A 15257-nucleotide genomic window follows, 5' to 3' on the forward strand; every position below is an offset into this window, starting at 1 on the left:
ATATATATATTGATTTTACTTCAGTATTAGCTGTATCTAAAGGAATAGATATATTCCTTTTTTTCCCTTGAATTACCTCATATTTAATTGTTATTAGGTAAAGTACCATGAAGATTTCGAGAAGGCAAAAGGAAAATTCACACAAGTTGCAGATGATCCAGAAACACTGAGGATTCGAAATACTTCAAAAATTATAAGCAATGTCTCTTACCACGGAGAATTGGAAAGGAAGAAACAGATGGAGCAGAAGCGTCATTTGGTACCAGAGACTAAAAATGGGGTTGCTGTTCCATTGAATGGCAAGTTTTCCTTTTTGCATTAAAAACAAAACTATTTTGTAATAATGATAATATTTGTTATCTTCTCTCATTTATATAATATTTTGTTTTGCTCTGTTAGAGTAACAATATTTCTGAAGTTATATTTAATTTTCCAGGTGGTGGAGACATTAGTAGAAGTCCAGAGTACAATGATTATACTCCACCTAATAATGGTAATTTAATTTTACTTTTCTATTTTGTTCACGATACTTATCTTGCATCATTCTTGTGAAAATTATTTCTTGTTTTTTTGAATAACATGTGCTATATCTTGTGACTGTATTTGCGATGCTTTATTCTTCTTAATTTGAAATGTTAATAATAATTCAAGTGTTTTTCTTACATAAGTTATGTACAGTAGGGAACCAATTATCCGGAACGATCGGGACCATCGCTATTCCGGATAACTGATTTTTCCGGTTTTCTGAATCGCTACATGAGGAAAAAGACATTTTTTAAAAAAATGGCGAGAAAATTTATCGAATGTCGTTCCGGTTTTCTGATTTCCTGATAACGGGTTCTGTACCGTATTATATTTTTTCACGCTAAATATTTAAGGAACAGAAATGAATTTTTAAAACAATATTTTTTGTTAAAAATTTCTGTATTTTTATAAAAGATTACTCCATTTATTTTTATTTTGGATCATAGTATATATTTTTTTCACTGAAATTATAGTGCACAAATCTTTTTTAGTTTGCCGTTATTAATGTGCTGAGCTATATTATCGAATATATAGTTTTGTCAAGAAAAATGTCAGTTTTAAAAAGATTGCTAGAATATTGCAAGCTCTTTGTCAATTTATAGAAACTAAATATTATTTTGAAATACTTTTCTATTAACTTTATGTGATTATAATGTGTATGTATTTAACAAAAAATTTTATGCAACATTAATAATTTTTTTTATTTAAGTAATATTACCTATGACTAAATTAATAAATTCTACCTGATTTCTCACTTCTAAAATTTAAAGTAATACTTCAAGCAATAGATTGGTTCTTACTAATTTAACTGATAGAGCTTTGGGATAGCTTTCGCCTCCCAATAAGGTGAACCAGGTTCAAATCCCAGCAATGGACGGTCGATATGAATTCAACACCTGGCTTACATTGACAACAGTGCTGATTTAACCCCGTAACTGCCGAGTAAAATTTACGTGATTCACTCCCCAGTGCCACCGTTTTTCGCTCAAGTGCACTTTCTTACACGGTGTTTTGGTAGGGGAAATGATGCATGCATTGCAATTTAAGAACAGTTTACTTTTACAAGACAAGAAAAAGGAAAGAAAGAAAATACAAAATTTAAATTAAATAATAAAAATGCAATATAAAAGATGTTAAAACTTAGCTGTTGTATGATAAATCTTGAAACATGGTTGGGCACATAAACCAACATCACATTCATTGCACTGATAGCGGGATTCACGACTAATTTTTTTCTTGAACAAACAGCACATTTTCGCGATGCATTTTTCTTTGAAGACGTTGATGAAAGGAATAAAAAGCACCAAATACACACAGGAAACGAAAAAAGAATAAACCCAACCTTACTCAAATTGAGACACGCAAGCGATTGATACGATATCTTTTTTCCATAACATCTTTTTCCTATTCCCCCTTCTCCAAAATTAGTTATACATTCGCAAAGCAAACACTTTCATGGTCATTTTACTGCATTCTGAAGTAGGGGGTGCAGTTCTATTTATAGTAGCGCAATGCAAAGCATCGTACTTCGGGAAATCGTATATATACGCCTGCGTCAGTTAACGCATCGTCTAGCCGAGACGTATATATGCGCCCGCGGCAGTTAAGGGGTTAAAATATCCTCAGTGGCAGCGGATCATGGGTTAGAGTCCCTTTGCCGTCAGACTAACAGTAAGAGCTGTTCATGGTTTATCTCTCCACGAGACGCATACAGGTTCAATCCATTAACTCAGCTGTTCAACGGCAGTTATAAAAATAATCTAACTGACATATTGAAATTTAATGCTAATGCATGCAATCATACAATATATTTGTTTATTGTTTTTTAGGTACACTGATACATTTGCAAATTTTATATTTAAATTAGGAAATTGCGTCCAGAGGGAGAGCAATTTCATATTCAAATATTTCAATCAAGACAATAATCCGTTAATTTACTTATGTTTAATTTTAAATTTCATTAATTTTAATTTTGAAGTTATGATTTTTTTTCTTCTAAAAGTTAATATTTTATTCTATTGTATCAGGTTCAAAACAATGGTTCAAAAAATCAATCTTTTTTTTTATTGTTGTATGGGTACACCTATACATTTGCAAATTTTATATTTAATATAGAAAATTGATGCCAGAGGGAGAACAATTTCATATTCAAAGATTTCAAACAATAAATTTCAACCATTAATTTACTTATGTTTATTTTTAAACTTATGTTATTTTATTATTTTTTTAACAGAAAATTAATATTTTATTATTCTATCGTATCAGACTCAAAGAAATGATAGCCTGATTTATTAAAATATTCGAAAGATTTATCATGGAAAAATTTTAATATAATAGGTTTTATATCAATTTGAGTGTTGCAGGCATATTATTTGTTTTAATTTATGCATGTCTGTATTGTTCATTATACAGCCTGATCACTATTCTAATCTAATTTCAATTGATGAATTTAACACACCTATTTCCTTTACTAATTGTGTAAACATATTGACTATCTGTGTGCTTCTTCTTTTAACTAAAAGGTTTTTTTTCTCTCTTCTGCTTTCTTGTACTTTCTTGTTGGTGATGGGAAATGAATTGTTTAACCTTTGTTGCTGTATGAATTGTGTGTGGCTAACTGTGATGTGAAAAATCTAGCAGCAGCATCCCAGCCCCATCACCCTCCTCCTCAGTCCCCTCCTGGCCGGATCTCTGATTATGTACCTAAAATTGCCCCAGAACAAAAAGACTCGCCATATTCTGCCAAACTTACATCCACTGTCATCTACACTTCTCAAGAAGGTCCAGGTATTTAAATTGATCAAGACCTTTTTTATACAATATTCTTTTTTCCCCTATTGTTTTTTTAAATTAAATTAGTTTGCTTTATGTGCCCTAATATATTTTTTACAATGTGAAAAAGTAAAATTCAAAATCATTCTATAGTTGCCAGCTCTGCTGGATTTTCTTATTTATGCTACATTGTTTTTTATGTATAAATAAAATTTTGATAAAATTTTAAAAAGAAATTACTTTTCCAAAATTTTGTTTTTGTAATTCTTATTTACATTTTCACTTGACTTAAAAGTTATAATTTAGTGTTACATGTAACGGAAAATACAACAAAATTTTTTCTATAACTTCATTTCAAAGCTTAATTAACCTTTTATCTGGGAAATAAACATCATTCAATATCATCACACCTCAAGTAATTTCTGTCATGAAAATTTTTTTATACCTTTTGCAGTAATAGTTTGTGTTACGAAATATTTTGTCATACTCAATTAACAGTTTACCAACTCCTTAAGTAGGAAAAATGAAAATTCTCAACTGAAAACAAACAATACTCTTTTTTAAAAAATCAGAAAACAAAAACATCAAGAATTGTCTGGCTGAAGAAAAATCTCAAACTATAGTTTGAAACTTTTTTTTTTTCTAAATAAAGTCTGCTCTGAACTCTATTTCTAAAATAGTCTCTAGATTACATTTCAAAAATAGGTAATACTATGATTAAATAACAAATCAAATGTTAAGTAATAACTAAATTTTTATATTAATCGTTTCTTTGTTTTTAATTAGTTATTTGTTTGAAATATTTGGGATGAAGTAATTTCTACTGTTTATAATTAAAAAATCATAAATAGTCCATAAAACAGTTTTTTATTTAGAAATGTCATTTTTATTTAGAAAAATTTCATATTTTTTTAATTCTCACAAATTGATACACTAAAGCAAAAATTGTTGCAGTCAATTTGAATTATTAGAGGGGTTATTGTTATTCTGAATGTGCCTGATATTTTCTGTCAACAAATAATTATTTCTTATTTTCTGTCCAGCTTATTTAAAAACACTGTTTTAAATTGACCATTACTGTATGTTGGCCTTGTGTTATTTTCCTGCCAAATTTGTGCATAAGGCTGTAAATTGTTTGTATAGAGAATCATAATTAAATTTTTGTGTAGAAGACAACAAAAAAAAACAATCAATATTTATGGAAATTAAGATTTGTAAATGGTGGAATCATTGCTAAACTTTGTTATAGGTAAAGAGAGAATAGAAGTTGATCAAAAAAATAATATGTTATAAAACTTCCTGGAGCAGGTCGATTAATTATCTCAAAAATTTTCAGTAAATGTATCAAAAAGTGTTTTTTTTTTTTTTTTTTTTTTTTTTTTTTTTTTTTTTTTTTTTTTTTTTTTTNTTTTTTTTTTTTTTTTTTACTGTTTTATTCTTTTATTGACTGATTATGTTTAACAAAAATATTTTTTTATTGTTTAATTAGTATCAACCTTTTAGTCATTTTTCTTTTTACTCTACGTAATGTTAGTCATCCCTTTTGAAATACTTATATTTTTTTTTTAAATATTTAATTTTTAGACTAGATTTAATATTTTTATAGTACTTTGTTCTGGACAGAAATACAAAGTATAGGGCTAGAAATGTTTTTCTATTAATTTTTGTGAGATATTACTCTCTAGTTGATTATTCAGAGTTTAACTCTAAGTGTAATTTTTATATACTTTTAAAAAAAAATTGGTGAATTTTTCCATTTAAAATCTGTGTGGGGGAAATCCTATGTATATTATACAGGGATGAGATTCTTTCGCGGATTTCCGCTTTTTCTCAGATTTTTCCATTTTTCTCGCTAATTTCCGCTGAAATTTTTTTTTGCGCAAGTTAAAATATTTTATGAGGAATTTAATTTTCCGCAGAGCGAAATTATTGAAGTCCTCATTCCTCCCTCTGAAGTTTCTCTAAAAATCATTTCCTTGGGATAAAACTGGTTGACCTTTATACAGGGGTGAGATTTTTTTCGCTTTTGTCTCGAATTTCAGCCTCTTCATCAGAAACTCAGATTCTCTAAAAGTTTCATTTTTTTTATTTATTTATTTATAAATATCCCGTTTCTTTTTTTAAAAATTCAGTCGTTGAAGTCAAATTATTATATTTATTTACGATTTTCAAAGAAAAATAGAAAATTCAAACTACGTCCTAGCTGCTAATCCTTCTGCATGTTTACTTATATTAGCTATTTTCTCCGATTTCACGCACAGAAAATAAGATTTTCCGTATTTTTTATCCGTCGGCGGGATAGCTCGTATTTTCGTAATTTAGACGTCGCTGCTTCTTGTATTCTGGAGAGAAAGCAAACAAAAAAAGCGAAAAAAAATAGAGGTGGATTTGTGGTGAAAATATTTATTTGCTCATTCAATTAATCTTGTAAATTTTTATTTATTGTGTAAACAAAAAACAATTCAAACAATCCTTTTAGAAATCCCAAGTCCAGACTCTGCAAATATCTCGATTTTCATTCACACGATTTTAATATCAATCATTGATTTTCGTATTTACCTGATTTAAAAGTTGCGCATTGCAATTCTTATTTATGCTTTATAAATATCGTACATTATGACTCGTATTTACGAGATTTAAAAACTCAATATCGCTATTTGTATTTACGAGCTTTTAAAACCGTATGTAGCTACGCGAGCTTAAAATCCAATGTCGTGATTCGTTTTTGCGGTTGTAATATCGCGCGATTTTAAAATTATGCATCTTGATCTAAAAATTACGCATCATGATTTGTATTTTCGCACTTTTTAAATTCGATGTAGAGTTTCATATTCACGTGATTTAAAAGCCTCATATCGGGATTTATAATCAAATGGATTACAAGTTTAAACAAAAATTTGACAAAAAAGTGCGATTTATATATATATATATATATACTTGGATTTCCTCTTTTTTACTTTCTGACTACTCTCATCCCTGTTCATAGAATAACCTTGCTTAAAATTAATGTTTAACTTTTTTTTCCCGTGCTTGTTGTCAGCTATTATATTAACTTAAAATTGAGTATAATTTCAAATTTATGTATTCCTTCATTAAATCAGTAGGGGACCATGCAGTGAGTAATTATATGTTAATGTAGTGAGTTGTAATTGATTAAGTATGCCAGAGCTATATGTAGTTTATGTTTTTTGCCATTTTACCATGTAGAAATGTTTTGCCATGTAGTTTATTTTTGCCAAATCTTAAATTGTAGATGAATAATAAAGGAATTTTGTGAAGTTCCTTTGAATGAAAAAATAGCTGCTTCTATTGCTTGATAATTGTAATTAAAGCATGAATTAATAATTTTCCTTTTCATGCATAGTGTTCCAAAATTAGTTGCTATTGTTACTACTTTGAATTTTGTTTTAATGTTTTGTTTGTCTTTTTTGTGGGTGCTTTTATTCATCATTAAAAAACTATAATATTTTCTATATGCTTTAATTGTTATTTTTGATTAAGAAATTTAGTATGATTGGCTCATTACTAAAATCAAGTTTGGTTTTATTATTTTTCTGGGCTTATTTTGCATTTTTTTTTTTAAATCACCAAGCAGTTTTCTTATAATATACTAAAGAACAAAAAAAATATTTTAACTAAGTGCTATTTAGTTTTTAAAAAACAAATTGGATGATCAAATAAATTAATTCCTTTCAATATAATTATTGCTTTCTATTTAAGCAATATTTGTTAATATTTTATTAGTTCAATGTTCTCAACTCTTGAAAATTAAATCTTTCAGAAGATTTGGTTACTTTTAGTAAGCACAGGTCTGACAACCTCAAGGTGTCAGTCCTTTTTTTTTTTACCCTCTCCCGGTAGAATTCGTAGCACCATTCATGCTCTTGTGTCATTCAATTTTTTATTTTAATCCTTTGCTTATCAATGATATAGCATATGTACAAAAAAAATCGATGTTGGCATGCTATGCCTTGTATTCAAAAAATTAAATTTAATTAGATGGCTGACGTGTGTAATAATTCTAAAAATAAATTTCGGTTTTTCAAATATTTGTAATTTTGGCATAAAAAAGTTTTAAAAGTGTTTAAATTTGTCATTTTTATTAAATAATAATACTTTTGGAAGAAAAAACATAGAAGCTGCGTCATTTATCTCATGTTTTAACTAAATATTTGCATACATATTTAAAAGTTAAACCATTTTAAAACTTGATCTTTCAAATTTTCTAAAATTTACTCTTAATTGTGTATATAAAACTCATTTATCATCTATACTCTTGACGTGAAAACTTTTTAAATGTGTATAAATTAAAAGTAAATTTTCTCTTTCAAATTTTTGTTGCACCTTCCCTCCCCAATTGTGAATCTTTAATTAAATGATTGTTTAACGGAACTCTTGTCTTGTGAATTGCAAGTCCCAAGTTTAGGTGTTAACTGCAACTATTTCTTAGATATTAAAGTTTTAGTTTCCGAAGTATTGAGATAGTTTCATTTTTATTGTGCTGCTTTTTACAGTTTTGCTCTTTATTTTATTACTGTATTCTTATAATTTTTACTTGGTTACTAAACATGTTTGAATGTTTATTTTTATTTAGCTCTTAATTTTTAATTAGTTTTTAAATCAAATCTATTTATTTTAAGTTTATTTCTTTTTCATTTTAAGTTGCAGCTTTATGCTTATTATTATTTTTATGCATGTTTTTAGTACATCAACCACCGTCTCGAAAAATTGGATCAATTGCCGATTATGATCCTTTGAATGATAATTATGGCTCTTTGGCTACGGGCTATCGACAGGTTCACCCACAAGATATATCAAACATGAATATGTACAGAGGTAGGTTTGAAAAAAAAAGTAATACAATTCAAGGAGGACTTCAATTAGTTTCATTAATTTTAAAAGTTGTTTGCTTTTTTTTTTTTACTGTTTTATTTTCCTTTTTTGTCACTGCTATATTAACATATTTATTTACAAAAGATTGAACAAACATTTTGGTCACCTTTGATCACATGGTACACGTTCTCTTGGTATCTTTAATTGTAAATTAAATTGTTTTTAAAATTTTAATTTTGGTTTAAATAGTCTTTTGTTCAAAGCAAAATATTTATATCCATGTATTTAAAATAGATTCTTTAAATCTGTGAAGTGTATCTAAAAATTTACAAATTATTCTGAAATTTGATACCTTAATTTAACTTGAATTTCGAATATTTGATACATTTGTATTTTATATAACTTTATTTCAACCTAAAAGTTTTTTTTTCTTGTAGTTTAGAAGAAATAAAAGTTATTTGCATAAAATATTCTTTAAACATTTAATATCTTCAGGTAATACAAAAAATTGTATAGATTTTACACCAAAATTTCCACCCACAAAATGTTGATCAATGTTGTAATGGAAAGAAACTTAAATATCTACATTTGTTTTATTTGTATAAAAATCTTTGACTGTTTCTAAATTGTATATTCAGTAATTTTCTCTCAAAATGCGGCATGCCACTAAAAAATTGCAAAAAAAATTGGAATATTAAATTTTCAGTTTTCAAGTTATTTTCAATTCAATGTATGAGTTTGTAACCTAGCGGTGCAGAATAAATTATTTAAGCCTATTTTTTTTAAAGTAGTATTTTTACTATTTTAGGGTTGAAGTTTTATTTATTTGCTCCATATAATTATATGGATTGTATAGTTAATATTTCACTGTCCTCTTCTTGTGTAGCATTTTATATCATTAAATTTGCTTTTATAAAAGGCACATAATTGAAATTTCAAATTTAATTAGATGTATCTATAACATAAAAAATATTTAAATAAAAGGGAGAAGATAAGCACATCAAAATTTATTAAAAAATAGCAAGCTAGTGACTGTACCTCTAATGTCTCAATTGTTATTTCATTTAAATTAAACTTCTTTGAAGAAGTTGTAGAGCAATAGCATAAATGTCCAATGCTTACTCATTCAAAATATTCTATGAAAAGGCTAATTGTATTGGGAAGAAAAAAAAGTAATTTTAATTAATTTATTTTGAAAAAAATGATACAATGGTTTGAAAATTTTTTTGCATACAAAAGTGTATATTTTTTATGTATTTTTTCTCATGTCGTCTTGTTTATTCTATTTAAAATTTAATGATTTTACATTATTTATAAGCAATTATTTTCTTATTGTAGCACAAGAGGCAGTTCCTAGTGTTCCCAAGGCTGCTGGCGTAAGTAAATTTCTGATAAGTATCTGTACTCAACTTCTAGATTTCCCCTATAAAAAGGATTTATTTTAATTTTATTTCTCTTTCTTTGCAATATGTGATGTTTTCAAACTTATTTAATTATTGTACGTAAAATTTACCAAACTGAGAGCTTAGCCAAATATCATCATCTCACTTCAGTTGTGCAACATTTTCTTTTACAACTTTGGTATGTTATGAAATTATGCTTATAAGCTAACACTTTTATTTATTCAATATTGCTCATTGACTTCTAGCTAGTAAAAATCGACAACTATAAGTGATGTGAATTTCAGTTGATAAACCAATTTTAAATCCAGTTTTAAATTAGTTTTTATTAATTTTATGGTAGTTAACTTCTTTCCTTGAACTTGAGCATTCTTGACATTTTCTTATTTAAAACTTGGCATATTTTCTATCAACAATTTTAATTTTAAAGAATAATTGTTATCTGTTGAGTGATAAGCAGCTTCTATTTAATGAAAATATGTTAATAAATATACTAAGAGGTTAATAAGATTATTTATATCTTAAAATGTGATAAGATGGCCTAATTTAAATGGTCAAATGCAAATTTCATTATGCAAGGAGCCACAACAGAAAAAAAATTGAATCTCCTTTAAATAATTAAACGATGCAATTAAAAAATGTAGGCCAACTCAAAGTGTTTTTTTCATAGCATCCAAAAAATTTTTTATTTTGAATTCTTTAAGAATAATAATGAGACATTAAACTTCAAGCAAACTAAATTTTAAGTGAAATTGGAACCCAATAGTTGTTTCTCATTCATCCTTTTTTTTTTCCTTCAAAGTTTGTATTTTTCAAATTAAAATTTTTTTTTGATAATTGTTCGTTTATGAGAGTTGTCCGTTTACGGGAAGGTACCCTAATGACGAAGTTTGACACCATAAATTCTTTTTAGAATATTTTTAAAGATATAGAAATAAGTAAAGAATCTACAATAATCTATTTATTCACACTTTAAAAATTATTTTTTCGATAAAAGTGAATATAAAAAAGTTTGATATAAATACATAATTCTAGATGTAGCTACAGATAAATGAATATAATTTTCCTATTAGCACAGATATTCAAGTTAGACATATGATACCGAATAGGAGCTTTTAGTCCTCAATCGGTTTCAATTGTTAGGTTTATATCCCCTAACACCTATCTATCACTTGATTGGAAACCTGGTTAATAAATACCTCCTTGGGAGTAAACATCCCATGATTCATGGAAAATAAAAGAAGCAATGCATACCTGTGAGTCATGAGGGTCTGTGGAAGGGATTTTTCTCGATTGATCATCTTTCAAGAACGCCTCAAAGATAATACTTCTGTTGTCCTTTTCTCCCCAGCTGTGTTAAATACAGTCTTAAAATTAAGTTAATATGATTTTATGTAAGATATTTTCACTCTGTTATTGATTTAAAGGTATTTATAAAGAAAAAAATATTCTTAAAAAAAAAAACAAAAAGAAAAACAGACTGTAATTACTTACAATATAATATTCGTTTATAATATTTCGTAGTTTTACCCCTCTCTAACTTTACAATGCACGTAGATATGGAAAATAAATCTGAAAAAGGATCTCCTAATAATTAAATGATTTTGATTTTCTGACATAGTTATTCTTCATGGAGCTTTTATGTAGGTAGATTTGATTTTCCATAGATATCAAATAATCTGGAATCAAATCAAGGGCACCGGCAGAATAATATAAAAGGGGGTGTAACCCTCTAACAAACTACCCCCTCCCAAAAAAAATAAAAATATTCTGTTATTATATTTTGTTTTGTTATTACATATACTTTCATCTGTTAATTGTTTCAAGATATATTTCTTCATTGTTAACAATATATTTAAAAAAAAAGTTTGAATTTCTTGTACTTGCAAATTTTGCCATGAGAAACTGTATTGATGATGCTGGCATAGCCACTGACTTTGAAATACAAACGACTACAAACAGTGGTTTTGTATACTTACATGTTTGTGCACGCTTAACATTAGTATTTATTGTGTTGATGAAGTTTTACAGTTGTGAGAAGTCAGTTTGTGTCATACACCTTTGTTAAACTAAATAACTAATAGAAAATATAATATTATTTATATTTTATTAAATTAAATTTAAAAATATAGCTTAGATATCTGCCAAGTTTGTGCATGCTCAGTGTGCATAAGAAAAGAATGACTCAGAATTCATTGGAAAAGTCATAAACAGATTTAGACAGCAAACAAGACGATTACAATTCTTGTTTGATTAAACAATTTTTTAATTGTTATGCATCAATAATTACTTAATTATTTGTTTTTGAATAAAAATATTTTTAATAAAAATATTTTATTACAAAATTGTTTTTCTGTATCTCTTTAATTGTTTAAAAGAAAAGCCAGGGAGGTGCAAATGCACCCTCTTGCACCCCACTGCCGACGCCCTTGAATCATATGTGTATACCAGCTTTCTTTCATTTCTAAATTTATGTTAATTTTTATTATTTTTTTACTAGCATACTTTCAAAGCAATGTATGATTATGTTGCCCAAGATTCAGATGAGGTGAGCTTCCTGGATGGTGATATGATCATCAACTGCAATGCCATTGATGATGGTTGGATGACAGGGACTGTGCAGAGAACTGGACAGTCTGGAATGCTGCCTGCCAACTATGTAGAGCAAATCAATTGATAACAAGAATCATCGCGCTTTATTAAATAAATTTTGTGACAAATTTAAAATACAAATGCTTTAGAACTGGAGACATTTGGCTCATACATGCTCAAGACTGTCTTGTTCCAAACTCAAAGGAAGAAAAAAAAATAATAAATTATATACCATTTATTGTAGAGTTAAAAAAAAAATCAACCAATCAAAGCAAGTTTGTAGCTGTCAGGTAGATATTTACTCCAGAATCTCAGATTTTGTATTAAACATGTATTGTGTATTGAAACCATTCTTAGGCGTTGTGTCCTTGATTTCTTCTTGAAGCGGTGCAAGTGAAAATTTCTTCCCTCTCTTTATTCCTTAAAACGTGTGATTAATAGATTAGTTTAAATCTAATTAAAGGTGCTTAACCTAATTATGTATGAGGTAAAATGTTTTTAACCTTAGTTTCATTATTCATCAGCAAATAATAAACAAATGACTAATCAAGTAACTGTAACTTTTAAAGTCTAAAAGTTAGTATTGACTAGTAAATCTTTTATTCTAAATTGTGTTTGTTGTTATTAAAAATGTTGAACTTTTTATTTTGGAAATACATGCAATAAATTCATAACTGAATCATGTTGTTAAATCCTATTATTTTTTTCTTTTATTGATACAAATAGAATATTTTTACCACATTTAAAAAAATATTATCTGTTCAATATGATGAATTATGAAATTTACAGGTAAAAATTACAATTTACTGTTTGTTAGACTTAGAAGCTGGCATTTCGATTTGTTACATCTTGCAATATGTTTGTATAACTATACTTAATCATTTTTTAATCACCTTCAACTGACATTGTTGTCTTAAATTAAGTTTTATTATATTTGTTGCTTTGTTTTCTTTTTAACTATCATTTGTGAATGGATTTTATAAAGCCATAATAATTTTCTGAGCTTTTATTTCAGGTAAAAATTGCAAAAACGTGTGTTGTAATATTTCTCATGCAATTTTTATGGAGCCATGTTTTGTAATGGTTTCTAAGCTGCCATGTTTGTTTGTTTAAGGCAGATTGACTATGATTCCTTTTTTATATATGTATAAATATATATAAATATCTTTATATAGTTGTTACGATGAATTCTTTTGTAATTCTTTAATTGCATCTGTAGTGTGATTTTAACAAAGAGAGATTTGTCAGACAATGTGGCACCAATGATTATACATTTTCTCCCTTTTATATTAATGTTTACCTTTTTGTTTCCTTTTTTTTTTCAATTAAATGTGATTGCTCTTGCATTTACTTATGCTTTTGATACAAATAAAGCTGTACTCCTTTTTTTTCTAAAAAATTGAAATTTAAAACATTTTTGTGAGTGCCCACAAATTTTTTTTCTAATATATATATATAGTGTAATACTTGTACTGCAGATTCATTCAACTTTGAAATAAATAATGTTTTTTTTTTTCATTCAATTGCTGTTTAATTAATGTATTTTTTCAAACACCAGATGAAAATATATCAATTTATTTTTCTTTAAAAATTAAAGTTTAAATCAAATTTTTTTTTTAATTGCTTTTCAATATTGAAACATTTCATTAATATAACAATCTGAAAACAACTTTTATTAATATAAAAATTACTTAACTTTCAGAAAAATACTCATTTAAAATATATATCAAGTTGTTTAATGTATGTTGTTTCATATTGTCAATACAGATTGTATGCATGCACTTAAAAGAAATAAAAACTGCATGAAACATATGAAGATTTTCTTACAAATTCTTTATTTTTGTATAATGATTGATTAAAGAGCAGCAGAAAGTGTTCTCATTTTCATTGCCATGGCAACAATTATATAAGAATCAGTCTTAAGATTGTTTTACTGAGCTACAAGGGTTTTAACACTGTAAAGTAATCTCTTTAAATTTAAATTCACTTCAAAAATAGAAATTTAGTGAACCAGTAATAAAGATGGCACAGGCTCAGACACCTCATTAGCAATACATAGGTCTTGAAGGATGAAATATTCAAGTTTTGGATAAAATTATCATTTTACGACTTTGTAACTTAGCAAATGTTCAAAAAACCACTTTAAATACAAAATTAATTATGAGGGAATTGTTAAGATTATTAAAAATTTATCTAATACAATTTATTTTATTGCCAGACTATATCTTATTTTGACTTTCTCTTGGAGAATTTCGGCTATTCACAAATTTTTGCCTTATTCTTACATATTGACGCATTTTAGGCCAAGCATAGAAATTTTATGAAATGTGTTATCATTTTCATTAAAATATACTTTAATTATAACATGCATTAAGGTGTGTATGCTCATCATTGGCCGAATCAATGAATAAATCATTTAGTTAAAAACAAATCTTTTTATGACATTTATTTCATTTTCATTTACCGAACTTGCAACTTCTATCCATCATAAAAACATGTCATTAATCTCAAGCGAAATAATTATGCATTTTCTAAAATTCTAATTTGTCAATAATCATTTCAAGTTTAAAAAATTGAAAATTTCTCAACAGAATATATTTACTCAAATTGAGTCGAAGAGTTCGAAAACAGGTAATCTCTAACAAAACTATTTTTGCAGGAGAAACAAATAAATTAATTGTTAAGTATCGGCTTGATGTAAAGAGCTTTTTTTTTTCATTTTTTAAAATTAAAATATTGGTAATTGCAAAATATACTAGTGAAATTGTGCGATAACATTACTTAATTTTTTAATTTAAAAAACTTTCTAAAACTTGGAAATTACTAGATTTCAGAGGAAAATTTTAAACGAATACTTTTCAATATTTTTAACAAACGAAAATATTAATGATTTGTCATTTAAAATTGAAATAATTAATTTATTTAAGTCTTAGACTACATACTCGTGGGTGTATGTGTAAACTTCGAAATATTTTGTAATCTGTGCTGGGCCACTTACAAATTTCTTCCATAGAAAGACAAAAAATTATTTGGTTAGCGTTGTTAAAATTTTTTTGATGTCTGTAATTTTCTTGTGGTTTATGGCAACATTTCTGAAAACTGGTTATGTGCCACTTTTAGGATACTTAATTGTAC

The 15257-nt window shown here is 26.9% G+C and overlaps 1 protein-coding gene across 5 annotated transcripts in view; it reads left to right on the plus strand.

Moving 5' to 3' along the window:
- LOC107452084 (LIM and SH3 domain protein Lasp) overlaps positions 1-13934 on the plus strand; it is a 32923-nt gene extending 18989 nt beyond the window's left edge. Inside the window, exons 4-9 of one of the 5 annotated variants that reach the window (XM_016068385.3) lie at positions 98-299; positions 437-493; positions 3163-3312; positions 8002-8133; positions 9469-9506; positions 12031-13934. In XM_016068385.3, the coding sequence (XP_015923871.1) occupies positions 98-299; positions 437-493; positions 3163-3312; positions 8002-8133; positions 9469-9506; positions 12031-12207 (756 nt within the window). In that variant the 3' untranslated portion in view covers positions 12208-13934. The remainder of the gene's footprint in view (positions 1-97; positions 300-436; positions 494-3162; positions 3313-8001; positions 8134-9468; positions 9507-12030) is intronic. The other 4 variants (XM_016068386.3, XM_016068389.3, XM_016068387.3 and 1 more) reach the window with 4 other exon arrangements.
- Positions 13935-15257: the final 1323 nt, after the last annotated feature.

Source organism: Parasteatoda tepidariorum, chromosome 4 (assembly GCF_043381705.1).
Source record: "Parasteatoda tepidariorum isolate YZ-2023 chromosome 4, CAS_Ptep_4.0, whole genome shotgun sequence".
Taxonomy (NCBI): Eukaryota; Metazoa; Arthropoda; class Arachnida; order Araneae; family Theridiidae; genus Parasteatoda; species Parasteatoda tepidariorum.